At 42.1% G+C, this 20,015-nt stretch overlaps 1 protein-coding gene across 2 annotated transcripts in view; it reads left to right on the top strand.

Annotated features, from left to right (window-relative positions):
- The window catches only part of LOC123506285 (rhodopsin-like), a 110,348-nt gene that overhangs the window by 73,582 nt on the left and 16,751 nt on the right, over positions 1–20,015 (top strand). For both annotated transcript variants that reach the window (XM_045258242.1, XM_045258241.1), the window contains exon 3: positions 18,054–18,362. In XM_045258242.1, the coding sequence (XP_045114177.1) occupies positions 18,058–18,362 (305 nt within the window). In that variant the 5' untranslated portion in view covers positions 18,054–18,057. The remainder of the gene's footprint in view (positions 1–18,053; positions 18,363–20,015) is intronic.

Genomic DNA, 20,015 nt, shown 5'->3' with positions numbered 1-20,015 from the left:
TTAAATGTTATAACTCGTAATGGAAATAGATGATAATGATTGTAAGAATAAGAAAAAAAAGAAAAAGAAGATAATTAATTTTTCTCACCTTCACGAAACCAGCTTTTAGTCAAAGGTTTTCCGCTCCAAGATTAATTTTTCGCATCGAAGATCGATTCTTCGCCATCCTCATTTCCTGATAATTGGTGTCTGTCCTCCTCTCCTTCCCGTGCTCTCTTCCCTTCCCGCCCTTGTATAGATCTCACATCTACCAAAGAAAACAACCTTTACTAATTGCACAATCCTTTTTTATGTCATTTTTTCACCTCTGCCATTATTTTTTTCTCGCTATCATTTTAGGTGCATAATTTTTCATTGATCTTTGCATGATATTCAGATTTGTGTTATAAGAGTTTTGTACACCTGTGACCACCTCCATGCCCTTTTTATTATAAATATAAGCTTTTTTTTTCTAACTACAATTTTTTTCTCCAGACTGCAAATTCTTTCCTAACTACAGCCTCCTTAGGGTGTTTTCACACTAGCGGTTTTCGTCGGTGCGGCTCATGCCGAACGGCAGCCACATGGCACCTGGAGGCCGCTTTCACACGAACGATTTTCACCGGTTAAATAGTGCAGTGTCTGGCACCGACTGTGCGTCTCAACATCCGCTTCGGTATCTATTCTTCATATTTTTTAGTGCACCACTGTCGCTCAATGATGGAGGACATCATAAAACTCATAATTTAGTGAGAAAATTGAAAAATATGTCTTCCTGATTATATAACTAAGAAAACTCATAAATTTAGTCCGAAAACTTAGGTATCTTTGTTTTACTCTATATCTTGTTAAGAAAATTAATAAATTCTGTGGGAAAACTGAAGATTTGTTTTTCTCAATATTTTTCAAAAACTCAAAAACATAGTAAGAAATAGCCCTCGCCGCAAGCTGAAAACACCGGCAGTGTGAAAGCGTTCGTAATAACACATGACCACCGAAACCGTTGTGCGGCATTCCTGCCGTTGCGGTCTTAATGTCTGTGCGGCAGGGTACGGCTGCTGCAACGCCAAGACTGCCGTTCGACATGAGACGGTGAAAACTGCTCGTAAGAAAGCAGCCTTACTCTAAACTTGAGCGCTCTCTCTCTGTTAACTCCAAGCTTCCTCCTAACTCCAGATTCCTTTTTCTTAATTTGAATCTCTTTCCTATTACTAACCCCAGCCTCTTCCCCTTTAACTCCGACTTTTTTACAACTCTAACCGGAGCAGGAAGAAAAATGAGTTGCAGTTCTACTTCATAATTATATAATAGAAAAAATTATTCTATGTCAAATAATGTCAAATATTATTTCACAGGGAACAAAATATACTAGTATTAATTAAAAAATGTACCGAGCGTAGATGAAATCCTGCATTGCGACAAAACATTTGATGATATAATGAAAAATGCGTGTGTCTCTTTCCTTATGTAGGAGGGTCATTGGCCAAGAGCACCAGAAAAAAAAAAAAAAGATCCAATGAAGCGTTGCTCCTCATATATTGTAGAGAGCGTTAGTCAAAACCAGAAGAGAATAAGTGTTTTGAAGTCTCCCTCTTGTAAGACTTCATGTCATAGGAAAGTGGAAATACAGAAACAGGCAGGCAGTGCCAGAGTTTATAGAGTAAAGGATGAATAGTTGAGAATACGTGTTAACTCTTGCATTGCAGAGGTGAACAGAATATAAGCGAGAGAGTAAGGAAAGTCTTGTGAACTAAGCCGCGGGAAGTGTGTGTGTGTGTGTGTGTGTGTGTGTGTGTGTGTGTGTGTGTGTGTGTGTGTGTGTGTGTGTGTGTGTGTGTGTGTAATTCACTGTTTGATCTGCTGCAGTCTCTGACGAGACAGCCAGACGTTACCCTACGGAACGAGCTCAGAGCTCATTATTTCCGATCTTGGGATAGGTCTGAGACCAGGCACACACCACACACCGGGACAACAAGGTCACAACTCCTCGATTTACATCCCGTACCTACTCACTGCTAGGTGAACAGGGGCTACACGTGAAAGGAGACACACCCAAGTATCTCCACCCGGCCGGGGAATCGAACCCCGGTCTTCTGGCTTGTGAAGCTCTAACCACTGAGCTACCGGGCCGTGTGTGTGTGTGTGTGTGTGTGTGTGTGTGTGTGTGTGTGTGTGTGTGTGTGTGTGTGTGTGTGTGTGTGTGTGTGTGTGTGTGTGTGTGTGTGTGTGTGTGTGTGTGTGTGTGTGTGTGTGTGAACTTTCCTCTTAATGTAACGAGGCAGCACGTGTATTCAGTAGAAGGTTGGACTTTTCAATTTTTTTTTTGCTTCATAATAAAAACATGCGCTATTACCTGCTAATGAAAGTTTAGCGAGGCCTCATTTGGAATGCTTGTGGCACCTTTTAACGGATCCCACATCAAATATACACGAAAAAAAGAAATATTTTGGGGCCACTCATCACACATCCAGCGAGTCACTTCTTCAATAATTAATATCAGTACCTTGAAAACTAACTGTTATTTTTGTTATGATTCATAAAAAAATGATATTTTCTTTAGTTTCTGATTCTTGAAATTTTTCTCTTTTATATCAATTTAAACATTAAGATAAGAAATAATTATACTTAAAATGTATTCATTGATTCTTAAAACAACTCCGTTATTTTTCAGGATAGGAGGCAAACACATATTTTCCTGTTATTTCTAATTTTTCAAGGAGTGAAGTTTTCTTTTACCTCACTTTAAGGATGAAAGGTGATAAATATTATTTTTTCCTATAATCTGATTCTTAAAGCAACGATTTTTATTTATATCCCACATTAATTAAGGACAAAAGATGATATCATGAAAAATGACGTAGAAACAGTTCCAGTGTCTCATTATCAAGTAAACCTTTCTCTTCCACTCATAATATGCAAGACAAAATTATAATTATTTGTGGCAATCTATAAAAGAGCCACTGTACTCTGAATTACTCAATGTACCTGAGACAAAGGTTTTTTAACATTTTGCTCACATTTTATTCTAAGCTGAACGTGCCGGGAACACCGCATTTAGAAACTGTTTGAGAAAAGGTAGCTACAGCAACAGTGAAGAAATAAGAATTTTCAAAATGAAATAATAATGATTTACTATTCTTAATTAATTTCTTCCTAATATAGTTTAAGAGCCTATGAGCCTGTGCACTCTCTCTCTCTCTCTCTCTCTCTCTCTCTCTCTCTCTCTCAGCTAATAACTATTGATTCAACATTACTGTCACCAAATATTCCATTTTCGTCCCATTCATCTTAAGTTATCCCGTATTGTCTAATGAAAATAAATATTTCTTTTGCTGTGAATTGAACAAAACATTGTGAGTAATGAATCCCTGAAGCTTTTTAACCTTTCACGTTTGGTGGTTGTCGCTTGCCGGTGTTTTCAGCGTCAATTAGTCGCCAAATCCGATGTGGTTCCAATGTGGTTTGAAGCGTTATTTTTTTTTTTAACTTCAATCAGTAATTAATTCCGTTTATATTTGCCGTCCATGCAAAACTATTTAATTACACTCATTGACTCATTCTTCTCTCTCTCTCTCTCTCTCTCTCTCTCTCTCTCTCTCTCTCTTATTACATATGGAATATAGATTTATCTAGTACATATATCATCTTTTCAGTTCGTATTGGGAGAGAGTCTTCTGGTCCGGTATTGTCACCAGAAGGCATTAAATAATTGTGTCAAGGAGGGACAGCCTGAGCCGCGTATCAACCAACAGTCTGAGTGTGTGCTAAGGCGTGCCATTCTCAACAGACAGACAGACTAGTATTCATTCTTCTTCTTTTACGATCCTTTGTGTTCCTTCAGTATATATCTAGATGAATGGATTTTTCTTAATATAGAAGGTTCGCCGGTCATGGGCAACAAAACAACAATAAACAAATAATAATAATAACAAAAGGTCCACTGTGGTGGTGGTCCCTTGATCTCTTCAGTACCAGGACGCGTTTTCTTATTTATTCTGGTTACTATTTGGTGATTCTATACAGCTTCAGAAACATTTGTTGGGATTAGAATAGTAAAGACTCTGGCCATTAATCATTTGACCTCCATAGACCCTTCCTGGTGCAACTTGAAAAAATCTGGTTTAGGAAAGAAATGGGAAGAAACTGGTTTTCCAACTGTGGCCGATGAGTGGAACGGTCTCAGTGATCATGTAGTCAGGGCTGAGTCAATAGGGAGCTTTAAAGGAAGATTTGATAAGTTCATGGATGGGATGATAGATGGAATTAGGTAACTTTAATTATACAGGGACTGCCACGTGTAGACCTGGCGACTTCTTGCAGCTTCCCTCTTTTCTTATGTTCTTATGTAAATAAGATCGTCTAATCGTTCTCAAAAAATCAAGCTAAAAATGTCTCAGTATTGAAGGGGTTAAGACATGTCACAAGAATCATCGTAAATATAAGGATAAGTGTCTTGAAATTTGTCGTCCCTTGTTTAAAAGTGATACGCTTAATTAACCTTGATGGAAAGCTGAATGGAACAACTCTTTTATCTCTGTCGTGTTCTGTTATTCATTTTTTATCCTTCCTGTTCTTTCGTAGTATTTATTTCAATACATGCACAAGAATTTGCTGGAATATTGTTTGCTCATCAGTGGTGGAAAACTGAATCAAGGGTATTCTATCTCGACTATTGCTTTTTTTTTCGTTTCTATATATTCCTTATCTGTTATATTTAGACGTGTGTATAAAAATTTGCTCTGACGTAGTTTGATTTATTCGCGATAGAACTTTAAATTAATGAAGGAAACATTTACTCTGACTGCTTTCTGATCTTTTGTGTGAAGGAAGGAAATTTGTTTACCTGGCCTTCGGTAAAATGAGTTAATGTCTGTGGCAATGCAATAGGTGGAAATGTAATACCTTTGATGGAGTTCACGTGAGAAAAATTATGTAACGAATTTTTTTTTCCCAGTGGTGTGTGACACATTGTTTTTCATTGAGTCCAGCGCTGTTAAGTAAACATAGATGGTGAATGCAACCATTTTTTCAACCAAAACCCTACTGATAAAAATGAATACAGTAATACTCTTATTGAGCTGTGCGGTGTGCAATGTTACATTTTAATGAATTACTTGCAGCATGCAAATGTAGGTACGGACACTAATGTTAGCTGGGAATGCCCTCTTAATAATTAATGGCACAATGTTATAGTTTAATTGTTTGACTTGTTGTAGCAGCGAATTTCCTCAGCAATGTAAGGTACGTTTGCTTAAAGTGGTGGTGTCATATTCTGTAAAGTGCTTCCTACATAATTATCGCTGCAGTTCATCTTCCACTTTTATTTTATCCGCAGAACGCTATCAATCTGTTTTCATCTTGCTCAATTTACAGATATGAATATTCATATGTTTATTTCTTTATCGAAGTTTCCAACATGCGTTTTAGCTATCAGCCATCATAACTATCATTATCGTACGTTGCATAATGTTGTTTATCATTATACTATTTTATACAGCCTCACACTGACCAGTCACATTCTGAAATACTTTGTTCTCTCATCAACATTACTTTCAGAGGCCACAACAATGATTACTCAGGTTCTCATATGTGTTCTTCCTATTAATGAATTGAAACTTTCCATATCTAGAAAACACGCATAAAATAAAATTAAGAGGTGAGCCGTTGAAATTTGAGGGAATTCTCTCTGTCCTTAGCTTAACTGGGAGACTAGTTAAACGCAGGGTACATAACCAATTGCAAGTCCTGTAGTATATGCTGCCGGAACTGTTGTCATGGCAACACCTTACTATAGTTGTCAGTAAGTTATCCTCTCTACCCATCCATTGTCACGTTCAATAAAAGGAAGCACAGTGGAGGCACAATTCACTACGTAACGAAGACGAGGTGACACAGAGGCACACTCCAGTGCAATGCCTCCTCCGGTGTCCGACGGTTGCTTCCAGTTTTCCTTATTTTCTTGGGTTTTCTTTTATGTTCTTGATTACAACTGCGAGGCTGAAGTCCCTTCTTGTAACTGTAACATACGGTGAAGCAAACCTGATAGCTTTTTTCTATTTTTTTATTATTATTATTTTTTTTCTACGTAGGGAAGAGGGCCAGCCAAGGGCAAAAAAAAAGAAAGTTAGAAAAAGGCCCACTTGAGCGCTGGCTCTCCAAAGAGTTCAAAAAGTGCCAAAACCGTCAGCCAGAATTAGGGGAGCAAATGCCTCGATACCTCCCTCTTAAAAGAAGACAAGTTGTAGGAATTCGGAAATACAGATGCAGGGAGGGAGTTCCAAAGTTTACCAGTGAAAGGGATGAATGATTGAGCGTACTGGTTAACTCTTGCATTTGAGAGTTGGACAGAATAGGGATGAGAGGAAGAAGAAAGCCTTGTGCAGCGTGGCCGCAGGAGGAGGGAGGCATGCAGTTAGCAAGATCAGTAGAACAGTTACCATGAAAATAGCGATAAAATATAGAAAGGGATGCAACATTTCGGCGGTGAGAAAGAGACTGAAGACAGTTAGTCAGAGGAGGGAGTTGATGAGACGAAGAGCTTTCGATTCCACCCTATCAAGCAAAGCTGTGTGACTGGAACCCCCAAACATGCGAAGAGTACTCCATACAGGGACGGATAAGGCCCTTATACAGAGTAAGCAGTTGGAGGGGCGAGAAAAACTGTCGGAGACGCCTCAGAACACCTAATTTCATAGAAGCTGTTTTAGCAAGAGATGAGATGTGAAGTTTCCAGTTAAGATTATGAGCAAAGGACAGACCGAGAATATTCATTGTGGAAGAGGGAGACAGTTAAGTGTCATTGAAGAAGAGAGGATAGTTGTCTGGAAGGTTGTGTCGAGTTGATAGATGGAGAAATTGAGTTTTTGAGGCATTGAAAACTACTAGATTTTCTCTGCCCCAATCGGAAATCTTAGAAAGATCGGAAGTCAGGTGTTCTGTGGCGTCCCCGCGTGAGGTACCCTCTATTTCAGGATATCCAATTCACACTGGCGAGTAAAGCTACCCTCACAAGGAAGACGAAAATGAGACATGCCGTTCGGAAAAGTGAGTGTGTGTGTCTTCCTGGCAGTGCTGAGGCGAGCACTAACTCCACGACGCATTCTAAAATGTGTCGGCGCCTTATCTCAACTCGTTTAAGGAGGCTCAGCTATAAGTAATGCAAGTTATTCAGTTTTTTATAAGGATATCTTATCATTTTCATCATTAAAGGAAAAGAAACACACACAAAAAAAGAAAATATGACTATGAAATCCAAGTGAACATATGAAGACAATAACCAGGAGAAAATAAAGCTTTTCAAAATACGAGTCTCTTCCTTCAAGCATTAAGTAAAACTCTTCTCCTGTTACTGAGCATATAAACTTCCTGTTGTATTTTTTTTTTACTTTAGAAAGTAGAAAGGAAATGAAAAAAAATATTATGTTCGCAGGAAGGAAAGGAATTAAAAGAGAGGGAATTAATTACGCGATGTTTTCTTTTATATAATGCGAAACAATGACGCAGCTTGAATGTTGATGACTAGAGAGAGAGAGAGAGAGAGAGAGAGAGAGAGAGAGAGAGAGAGAGAGAGAAAGGCTTCATTACAGTTTGTCGTGAAGCCTGCACAGTGAACACGCGCACGTCACATCAATCGTATTGCTGCAAGATAGCTACCAGTTGAATATACCTCACTCAGTCTCGGGAATTGATCGGTATTAATCTTGCGATCCCTGCTGTTACGTCGTCCCAGTGATGGACAGCAAGGAGGAGGAGGAGGAAGAGGAGGAAGAGGAGGAGGACAATGACGACGAAGATTAATCAAGAGAAGCTTGAAGAGGACGAGGAGAAAAAGAGAAGGAAGAAGAAGAGAAGGAGGAAGAAAGGGAGAAGGATTCTTGATATAAGTGACGATGATGACGTAATATAACATAGCGTGTCTTTGCATCCTCAGTAATGTGTTAGACTGGGACGTCACGGCGTAGGAGTGACTTGTGTGAGGCAACGCTATATATGCAGACCACTGAGATGACACAGATGAAGTGAAATATGACTGTCAGGTTTCCTTCGGGTCCTCTCTTACTTTATCGTGTGTGTGGGGTCGATAGGTGGCTTTGTGGATTCATAGAAGTCTGAGAAAAACCGACAGATCCACAAACACACAGGTGAAGAGAATTGAGCAAACAGAGAGAATTAGACAAAGACAGATATCATAGAGACTAACAGGCAGGCAGACAAAGACAGACATGCACATAAACAGACAGACAAAATTGGCAGATATAAGTTTATCATGTAGTCATATTATATTATTAAGTGAATGGTAATGTGGATCAAATTATTAACTACTACATTAATTATCAAATTAATTTATGAATACTTGAATAAATTCATTAGAAAGCAAATCGATTAATCATATTCATTCCGGAATAACTGTTTAATGTTATGCTTAGCAATTCAGTTTACAGTAATGTGTATATATATATATATATATATATATATATATATATATATATATATATATATATATATATATATATATATATATATCACGGATTAGTAAAAACTTGACATCCACAAAAATATATGAATAATTATAAATAAAAATAACTCGCCATCAAAGGGATGATATATAATAATGATGCACATTTCCAGAGGATCTATATATCATTTCCATGGAATCTGGTTCAGTGTGTCTAATGCATTGCTGAATAAGGATACAGTAATCAACACGGTATTCTAAAACACAGATCTGCCTCTGCTCATTATCAAGTTCAAACGCATCTTTCCAAACAAGTAAGGGAAGGTTGCACGGCATCGGCGCTATATTTTGTCTAGCCACGTACAACTATTATTCCTGTGTGTGTGTGTGTGTGTGTGTGTGTGTGTGTATTTATAGTGTACGTAAAAGAAAAGTTTTTTCCTGTAAAAATGTTATGTTATGGACATAACGAAGGAACTCATAGAAAGAACCAGCAGCACCAGACCTGCTACCCCGTGCGTCTTGACGAGGTGGTCTGTGATGAGATGAGCAAGCACCCAGCCAGACTTGTGATAGACAGACAGACAGACTAACAAACAGAAAGATATAAAGAAAGAAAAGACAGACAATCAGAAACAAACAGATAAACAGAAAGACAGACCAACAGGCACAAACAATCAGAGACAGAAATACAAACAGATAGACAGAAACAAAACTCATTTAAGAACATAGAGACAATAAGAAAAGGACCCAAATTCCCGCCGCGGTTTCCTGATTCACCAAGTATCTTAATATTTCACATAAAAAGTTGGTCAACTGCATATCGTATATTTTTGGATATTCTTTTGTCACACACCGATATCTCAAAATACCATAAATATCTTTTAACACATGTCTATGGCGTAAACGCCTAAATAGAAAAAAATAAGGTTTTAACCATGCATTGTGTTTTTTTTTATACCATCTCTATCCCTGGGGCAAAAAAATTCTGTTATTCAATTGCTTGTGGCAGAATTTTTTTTCTCTCATAAAGAAAACTGAACAAATATAGCTGTAAACTTTCCTTGTGAAGCATTCATTAACTTGTGCAGAGATGAAGAGAAATGTGAGTCAAGATTTTGTTCTTTAATAAAGTCTCTAAAAATGAAACACCAGACGACTATATTTTTCTCTATAGTATGATGTTAATCGTAAAAACTCAAGTAATTATAAAGAAATACCACAGTAAAATAACTACGGAAAAATACTGAAAGAAGTAAAAGCATTGTAAATCAAAAGATACATCATAATATGGTGTTTAGATACGACTGCTCTATACCGCGAGACGATGCTGACCCACTCTTGAATTAAACCAGCAGGCGAACATTGAAAACTAAGCAGTTTGTGTCCTCTCCTATTAGATAGAAAAAAAAAAAACACACACACACCCGGTAGCTCAGTGGTTAGAGCGCTGGCTTCACAAGCCAGAGGACCGGGGTTCGATTCCCCGGTCGGGTGGAGATATTTGGGTGTGTCTCCTTTCACGTGTAGCCCTTGTTCACCTAGCAGTGAGTAGGTACGGGATGTAAATCGAGGAGTTGTGACTTTGTTGTCCCGGTGTGTGGTGTGTGCCTGGTCTCAGGCCTATCCGAAGATCGGAAATAATGAGCTCTGAGCTCGTTCCGTAGGGTAACGTCTGGCTGTCTCGTCAGAGACTGCAGCAGATCAAACAGTGAACACACTGATAAAGAGACAGACATACAAACAAAAAACATACATAATACGCACATACATACATACATACATACCTAAACATTTCAAAGTACCATATCTGATGACACAAACCTAACCTTTTTCACTATTAGCTAGAAATTCAATTCTTCCTAATCTTGAAAGCTTCTTCCCCTGCTGAATCCCTTAACTCAGCAGCTGGCCAGTCATAAAGAGAAAGTTAGGTAGAGCAACGCCCTCCTTTCCAACGGTGTTTGCCCATCGTGTGCAGACCGTTCAGCACCTTCACTAATGACATTACCTTCGCCAAGTAATCTGGCGAATGCCACGCATCAAAGGATCTGGCGGCAGTGTGCACAGATACATTGGTTCCTAATGGAGTGAGGAGAAGGAGGGTATGTTTAAGCTCTCTTGATGTTGAGAAAGACTGGCCATGAATATACGTAATGTTAACCACTATTCCCAAACCAGTGCTTGGGGCATTAGAAAACCATGATTGCTGCTGGTGCAGAGAGAGAGAGAGAGAGAGAGAGAGAGAGAGAGAGAGAGAGAGAGAGAGAGAGAGAGAGAGAGAGAGAGAGAGAGGTTAATATGGGGGTAACTGGCCTAAGGCAACAAAAATTGTACAAAGTGTCCGTGAGTTAAGATATACATACCTCGGGATGCGACAGTTCATGTAATTTTAAGTCGAAAATACTTTACACACGTATAACATGCTGTGTTTTGCTTCAGTTTGCGAGAAAGGTATTACTGCAGAGTTTCACCACAATCAGCTACGTGTTTTTTACCCATCTCAAGAGATAGAGCTCCTGATTACGAGTAATTTGAACCCCATATATACTAGGTGCAACCTTTTTGAATGGCGACACAGATTTTTTTTTTTTTTTAATTTAAGCGTGTTTTGGTGTTTTGGTGATCAGCCGTGACAATAACCTCCCGCATCAAACCCTGCCGCACACTGATGGTGTTATGCGCTCGCGGCGGCTCGGCGGGCTCCGTGACATACCATTGTCTGAGCATGCGCTTAATTGTTTACGCTGATTGGTTCTGTTCTTTGATACTGAAGCGGCGGCCAATGAAAAAAAAAAAACATAATTATTTCCACCAATCACGACGGCCCCTGAGATTAGGTTTAGTTGGGTTAGGTTAGGTTAGGTTAGATTAGGTTTAGTTAGGTTAAGTTAGGTTAGGTTAGATTAGGTTTGGTTGGGGGTTAGGTTAGGTTAGGATAAGTTTAGTTAGGTTAGGTTAGGTTAGGTTAGGATAGGTTTAGTTAGGTTAAGTTAGGTTAGGTTAGGTTAGGATAGGTTTATAGTCCGACTCAAATATGAAGGCCGCTGAGGGGGGGAGACCTAACGGGGATTCCCCGGCTGCGGCGTCGCCAAGCATCGTAGCACATGTTTCGATCTCATTATTAACTTACATCTTAATGAACCGTCATAAAAGTGTATTCCTCTAAATTTCTAATAAGGATGTATAGAGAGCTTTGAATATTGTTTTAGTGTAATGAAGACAATGATTTTGTATAGATACCACAAAATGTAGCACCACTGCTCTCCAGCGTTGCTACTTTTCAAGGTTGGACATGGGTGAGGTCAACCTCCCTGACCGCTGATAATCCCCAGGTCAAATCGAGTCACTCCTCCCCTCCCTGTCGCTCAGGATGGAAGGTGAATATCTCGTCCGCGCTACTCGCCATCGCAACCTTCATAGTCAAGAGAAATTAATTATTTACAGCGTCAACAAGTTCTGCTTAGAGGATTCTTTTATTATCAATGTGGAGGACACTTCTGACGAAGAACTGTCTGATTAAATAGCTGAGAGAGGATTATGCCTACAGGGTAAAACCTCTATAAAAAAAAAAACGCACCTTAACTCTTACCTCATGGGTGGTGTGGAAAAAGAGTAAAATAAAACAACAAAAAAGATGCATGTCTACTTGTCTATTTTAGAGAGAGAGAGAGAGAGAGAGAGAGAGAGAGAGAGAGAGAGAGAGAGAGAGAGAGAGTGTGTGTGTGTGTGTGTGTAATAATAATAATAATATACGGTTTATTAATTAGGCAATGTAAAAAAATTACACTGAAAATGTACAGGGGGGGGACATTAAAACAATGAAATGAAATGCTTAACCTAACTATGGATCTAACTTAACCTAGAAATTCACTAATTAATTTTTATTTAAGGCTCGCACAATAGTGGGCACCGCGCTAAGTCGGTACCGATCAGTGCGCGGTGCTCTTAAGGGCGCCACGCGATTATGGTGTCGGGTGGCGCGAGCAGGGGGAGGCACGTCGGGGGGTAGCAGGTGGCGGAGACGTGGATGACGCAGCAGTCCTTCCCCAAATTTTTCCAAGGCTTCCTGGTGTCTTGTGGCCAGCCTCGGCAGACTCAGGCAGGTCAGGGCGTCCTCGTAGGACCTGTAGGCAGGCCCAAGGATGACCCTGAACGCCCTCCTCTGAACCCTCTCCAGCTGTTGTCGTTGTGTGAGGTTCAGGGAGGAGGACCACGCTGGGGCGGCGTACATGAGCTTAGGGAGTATAAAGGTGAGGTACACTCCCCTCAGCTCATCTGCCGGTGCTCCCAGGGACCTGAGTCGGCGCAGTAAATAGATTTTATATGAGGCTGACCTGATGATGTTGGAAACATGCTGCTTCCATGATAACTGATCATCCACCAAGACACCTAGAAGCTTGGTGCTGCGGACCACCTGGAGGGAGTGAGGGCCCACAGAAAGCTGGGGAGGGGGGACTGCTGCTGTGGAGGTACAAATGTGCATCACCACGGTCTTGGTGTGGTTGATGGTCATTTTGTTGTCCTCCGTCCACGTCTGTAGTTGGTTTAGAGTGGACTGCAGTGCTGAGAAGTCTGGGTTGGTGTTGTTGACGGGTACGCCCACGGTGCAGTCGTCCACATACTTCCAGCGGTGGGGGGTGTGGACGAGAGCATCGTTGATAAGGATGAGGAAACACAGGGGACCCATCTTGGTCCCCTGAGGGACCCGCATGTGAGCTGTTGGAAAGAGGAGACAGAGCCCTGATAACGAACGGCCTGACGCCTTCCCGTGAGGAAGTCTGCCAGCCACGCTATCAGGTAGGGAGAGAGACCCAGAGTGATGGCTTTATTTATCACAACAGTGTGATCAACAAGATCAAAGGCCTTTCTGAAGTCCACAAAAGCAATAGCTAGAGAAGTGTTGCGTTTGTCCAGGTGGCTGTGGACGAATTCCAGGAAGCTGACAAGGTAGTGAGATGTGGAGGTGGATTTAATATTGCCAAATTGTTGTGTGTCAATAGAGTTACAAATTTTGTTATAGGCCCAGTCGAACACAAAATCTTCACAGATAAGGCTGGGTATAGGGGTGATGGCGACTGGTCTTAGATCATTCAGTGACTGTGGATTAGAAATTTTGGGGAGGGGTGACGTAAGATGTCTTCCAGTCATCGGGGCAGGAATGTTGAGAAAGGGAGGCATTGATGATAGAGCAAAGGGTGTGGCAAGTTCTGGGGCAAATTCTCTGTAAATTTTGATGGGGAGGTCAGTGGGAGTGGTGGATCTGTTTAGTTTAAATTTAAGAAGCTTCCTGTAAACATCAACCTCCTGGACAGGGGTGGAGGGAGGAGGCAGGGAGGTAGGCTGGGAGAGTAGTAGAGTGAAGGGGAGGGAGTGTCTGACAGATCGCAGCGAAGTGACCGTTAATCTCTTCGGCCGCGTTGTCAGGTGAAAGGTGTGAAACACAGGGAAGAGAAGAGGCTTGTTTTGTAAACCACACAAAGACTTAATCTTGTCGTACCACTGTCTGTTGTTAGTAAGCTTGAGATGGTGAATTTTGTCTGGGTAGTAGCTTGCCTTGGCTTTTTTAATTTCCCTGATAACTCTGTTCCTTAAACTCCTGTACTGGTCAGGGCTAGAGTGGAAAGCCCTGTCACGCTGACGAAGGAGTCGTTTGATGCAGGGCGTCATCCAAGGGGCATCAGATGGGTCCACTGTGATGTCCTTGGTGGGAAAGTAGTGGTGGAAGGCTTCCGTTGTGGTGGTGAAGTAGTTCCGCCATTTTGTGTGGACGTCTTCCTCCTCCAGTACCTCGGTCCACGGGTGATGTGTCAGCCACTGCCCAAATTCCCTCATGGCGGAGTCAGGCATGGGCCTGTGGGATCTGGTGACAGTTGACCTGGGAACCGAGGTGGTGGGGGTGGGTGTCCACAGGATGGAGAGGTGGGTGCTGCGTCCCATGGGGGGGAGTGGCTTGGGAGGCGAGTACTGCTGGCTCAGGTCTGTCATGATAAGGTCGAGGATGGACTGGTGGTGGGTGGGGAAGTCCACGACCTGGGTGAGGTGTAGCTGGTGCAGGATTTCACTGATATCCAAGCGGTTGAAGTCACCACAGATTACCCGTAGAGCATCAGCAGTCTCGATGATGTGATCAGTGAGCAACCGTGCAGAGGCGGCCCGTGGAGGGTGGTAGACAACACATACAATGATGGAAGCTGTGTTGCGGGAGTGGCAGGGGGGGATAACCCTCACCCACAGGGCGGGGACGTCGACGTGTAGGTGTGAGGGGCTGAGGTCAGAGCGCGCGCGTGTGTGTTTGTGCCGCGTCACAGGAGAACCAATACGTAAACTGTTGAAAGACTCGCGCAAGCAGGATTACACACACACACACACACACATGTGCATGAGAGAACTATATAGTAATAAGAAACAGGAGGAAGTAGTAACAAGCCAGAGAGAGAGAGAGAGAGAGAGAGAGAGAGAGAGAGAGAGAGAGAGAGAGAGAGAGAGAGAGAGAGATGGGCGTTTCTCCACACTTCAGTGTTAATCCTATAATTGGGGCTGCGACGTTTGGCGACGTCGCAACCGGGGAATCCCCGATAGGTCTCCCCTCAGCGGCCTTCATATTTGTGTCGGACTATAGTTAGGTTAGGTTCTTTTCTGGACGAAACAAATTTTTTCTGGTAGATTTCGGCTTGTTTTTAATTAATTTACCAGTTGTTTTTGATGCAAATCATATGTTTCGGGGCTGTAAAAAAAATTTGGTTGAATTGCGCCAAAAACAAGTGGTATTTTAATTAAAAGCAAGCTGAAATCTAGCAGAAAAAAATAGTTTCGTCCAGAAAGGGCAAGGTGGTGAAACTGTAGGTTTACCGCGAGAAATTAACGTGGAAGAGTATACAGTAGTGTGATCTGCTGTTGGTCCCCCCTAAGGACCTAAGGCCTAAGCACGGCCGTGCCTAAGCAGTGTGCGCGCCTCCCTGCGCCACAATGCCTAGGGACTCACACCTCCCGCCTCCCACCTTCCTTCCTGCCTAGCAACCTAGCTGAGCGGTCGAGTTGCGGCGCGCGGCATTAATTAAATAACCGTCATTGTGTCTCATGCACGCAGCCAGAACATCACATGAAACAGCTAGCAAAGCAGAAATTTTTAATTTGTTTGTCAGTCAAGAAAATGTACAAATAGCACAGTAATACAGTGGTTGGCAACTCACCTGCTTCATGGCGAGCGATCCGGGCAAGGTGGGATCTTCACTACTCTGATAAATGTCACTATAGTGATGATAGTGCAATATTCTTTCTGAGTGATGTCAAGTAGTGCTTTGTTTCTTGAATTCTGCTCCTTTGTGTGTTTGTACTTGCATTGTGTTGTCACCGCGATACACAGCAGTTAGCGTCGTCTACTGTCTTGAGTGGCAATGATGCAATCACTCCCATCACTTCACAGAATAACATCATGTCATGCTTATCGTCACTACACCACCATCACCACCAAACAGTACTCATTGTTACTGAAGGACTGTGACAGACTCCTTCACCGTAACAAAAAGATAGACACACTTCATCACTCCTCGGCTGACTGACGTGCAGTCATACACTTGTCAGTTGTCACTGAGGTGTCAAGACCGGGTCACGTGATCTGATGAACCTGGCAGTTGCCATGTATGTTCACAAAGTATCGCTTAACAACCATTGTATTGCTGTGTTCCTGTATATTTTCTTCATTAACACAAACAAACAAGTAATTTTTTATTTGCTAATAGTTTCCAGTAAGGCTATGACAGAATACATTGGAGAGGTTACTTAATGGCGCGCCGCACCACTCGACTGCGTGGTGACTGGCGAGGCGGGAAAGAAAGGAGGAGGAACAGAGGAGGGAGGAGGGAGGGAGGAAGGAGACGGGGATGAGTTAGAGGGAGGCATCCACACACTCAACTTCTACGTAAATTTCTCGCAAAATAAAGCAAATCACAGCGGATGTGTATAGAATATTTTCGACTTGGAATTCATTCATTCATCAAGTCCTGAAACAAGTATCTTAAGGGGCACCTTGTATAAAAGGTTTCAGTCCCATTAAACTTGATGTAAAATAGATGCAATATATGAAGTATCCCTCATAACATTTCTTTTTACTCCTCTGCTAAATTTGCTTTCACCATTATTTGTATGGGAGGGCACGGTACATATTTCTCGACATGGTAACGTATAGTGCGTATGATACAGGAGTATGGTAGGGGATGCACGAGATAGTGAAGGCGAAGCAGCCTCTCCAAACCCTCATCTTCCCACGAGAGATTGTGTTTTCATTTATGTAAGAGGAGAAATCTGGCCAAGGACACACAAAAATCTACTAACTAAAAAGACCCACTTAGATGCCAGTCCAGAACAAGTCCGAGAGAATTAGCCAAAAGAATAGGACGAATGTCTTGAAACCTCTCTATTCAATGCATTCAGGTCATAAGAAGATGGAAATACAGGAGCAGGTAGGGAGTTCCAAATATTAAGATATAACAATAGGATCATATGACGCCCGTGTGAGGAGGTTCGAAGGCGTAAGTGAATAGGCGGGAGACACGTGTATCGACAAAGGTTGGTGGGCGTGGGCGTAAAGGATGAAGGATGTGCCTAATCATGTTCTCCTTAAGGCATTGTGTACTCAAGTGTTGGGTTATTGGGCCTCGCGCCATTGTGGGCATACCTCCTTTCCCTTTTTCATTTCTCCTCAATCATGCCTCCTTTCCCTCATATTTTTCTCTCCTCCATCCCTCCACCTTTCTCTTCCTCTCTTTTCTATCTTTCTTCATACGCTTCTTCCCTCCAAATCTCTTCATCCCTCTCCCCTTCTTTCCCTCTATTCTCCATCGCTTTTCCGTCATTCTTTCTCTCATAGGCTTCTTTCCAGTATTCCTTGTTTTTTTCCTTCTCTGCACAATCACTCTTCTCCTCGTATCCTTTTTTCCTCCATCCCTCCTCCGCCTTCTTCTTTATCTTTCCTCAGTCATTCCTTTCCTTTCATATTCTCTTTTCTCTCTTTTCCTCTTCTTTTCCTATTCCATCACTTCTCGTTCGTTCTCTATCCTATCATACACCCCTCTTTGCTTCTCTTTTCCTCGTCTTTCCTGCTCCCTCTAACTTACTGCACGCTTTTTCCTCTGTTTAACCCCTTGAGTACCGTGACGCGTTTTCATATTCATTATGCTTATTATCTGGTGGTTTTATATAGCTTCAGAAACTTAAATGGGGATTAAAATAGAGAAGATTCTGGCGATTAATCTTCTGACCTCCAAAGACCCTGATGTAAATAAAATTGTATAATCGTACATAGATGTCAGGGTAAAAATGTGTCCCAGTATTGAAGAAGTTAACTAGGCCATTTCAGCGACATCGACAATATCTTTAAATGTTTAGGCATCTTACCTCATTTTTTATGTTGCTTCGCATTTCTTCTCTCTCCTTGCCCAGTCCCATGAATTCATCGAGAGAAGAGTGATGGGAGAGCACTGTCTTTGATTGACACACTTCAAGAAAATATAGTTAAACAGGTAATTTATGAAAATTCTCTCTCTCTCTCTCTCTCTCTCTCTCTCTCTCTCTCTCTCTCTCTCTCTCTCTCTCTCTCTCTCTCTCTCTCTCTGCTCAGCCCCATGAACGCATCGAGGGAGGAGTGGTGGGAGAGCACGGTCTTCGATTACCAGGAGGAGGAGGAGGTGGCGGCGACACGCCGGGAGGGGCTGCGGACCAAGGAGACTCCCACCGCCAACCTCTCTACCGATGATCTGTTGGAGAACCTGACGTGGGCGCGAGAGCTTGGGGTGCCTCGCGTCTGGTTGCTCACCCACGCTGCCGTCGCGGTGCCGCCCGAGCTGCATCTGCTGGTGGCACTCATCCTCACCACCATCGGGGTCCTTGGCACTGCCGGAAATGCCATTGTGGTCTGGGTGTTCACTAGGTAAGACAAGACACTTCTTTGATTTTGGTCCATCTTGACTGGCACCTTGTTGTTGTTGCTCTTGGCCAGTGTCCCTTTTGTATTAAAAAAAAAAAAACACACACACGCAATACACACATAGATCCGGCTGTTAAAACTTTATTGGTCACAAAGATACAGATGTAATACACCGTAATGAGTAAAAACTTAGGCTATGGTCCATGTAAAATCATAAAAACAACGTTTACATTAATGAATTAGTCACACACACACACACACACACACACACACACACACACACACACACACACACACACACACACACACACACACACACACACAGAGAGAGAGAGAGAGAGAGAGAGAGAGAGAGAGAGAGAGAGAGAGAGAGAGAGAGAGAGAGAGCCATACGTACTATACTCTCATATCGATACATATAAAGTATACAGAGGAAAGAGAGAGAGAGAGAGAGAGAGAGAGAGAGAGAGAGAGAGAGAGAGAGAGAGAAGAGAAAGTTATGGAATATTATGCATTTTCCCCTGGCCGCCTCCTTGCCTTGCACAGTGAAGAGAACACAATGCAGTGGCTACAGAGGGAGGGAGGCAGGGCGGTATGTGTGGAACAAGGGAACGCGATGTCTAAACAAAAGCCGGTGACATGAGACGGAGTAATGGAAAGGGAAACAAGAGCACACGCGAACACGTGAGATGCAGAACACGAAGGAAGAGGAGGGAATAGGAGAGGGTGAAGAAAGAGTAATGGAAGGAGAAGCAATACATTTGAATACGTGACATGAGACACGCGAAGTGAAAGGAAGGAACACGAAAGAGTGAAAAAAAAAAAGAATAAAGGGAAAGAAAAAAACAACACTTGAGATATGGAAGACGTTGCAGTAGATGTATCCGTGTAGTTCATGTGTGAAGAGTGTGTGTGAAGGAAGAGGATTAAAGTATATCAAGTAAAACTGTACAGGGCTGTAGAGCGCAGCCGCAAAGCAACATCCGCTCAGGGCAGAGACAGGCCGTGACTGATCTTGGTCTCACTCTCATTGTCACACTGCTGTGAGACCCTGACTGGCTGTAGGTCAAGGAAAGGTGGTATAGATTTGCGTTGTCGGGACGCTGAGGATCCTAAGAGAATAACCAAGACTCATTCAGGAAAGCCACGAGACCGCCAGTAGAGTGGTCTTGACGGAACCCATACTGGTCATGAGGTAGATGGAAAGTTGTGTAATGGTAGATGTTTGATAATATACCTGTTGAGGATAGATAAAAAAAACGAACTAGAAAGAGAGAGAGAGAGAGAGAGAGAGAGAGAGAGAGAGAGAGAGAGAGAGAGAGAGAGAGAGAGAGAGAGAGAGAGAGAGAGAGAGAGAGAGAGAGAGAGAGAGAGAGAGAGAGAGAGAGAGAGAGAGAGAGAGAGAGAGAGAGAGAGAGAGACAGACAGACAGACAAGCAGACAGACAGAGGGAACTTGTATGTAATATTCATAACAAGAACATATTACGAAGATTTACACATACAATAAAAAGAAAGTTTCTAGAATACAGTTAAGAAATTACTTGGTGTAGTTTATTTTGTGCTCATAGTTACGCCAAGGATCTGTGTTAAGTCATTAATGTCGGGTAAGCATCCTTGCCATACTCTCATTATGGGCCACTTGCTTTATGAGCGT

The sequence above is a fragment of the Portunus trituberculatus genome, chromosome 19 (genome assembly GCF_017591435.1).
Source record: "Portunus trituberculatus isolate SZX2019 chromosome 19, ASM1759143v1, whole genome shotgun sequence".
Taxonomy (NCBI): domain Eukaryota; kingdom Metazoa; phylum Arthropoda; class Malacostraca; order Decapoda; family Portunidae; genus Portunus; species Portunus trituberculatus.
Note: the sequence above shows the minus strand (reverse complement) of the source record. Positions and strands in the feature narration are given on the sequence as shown.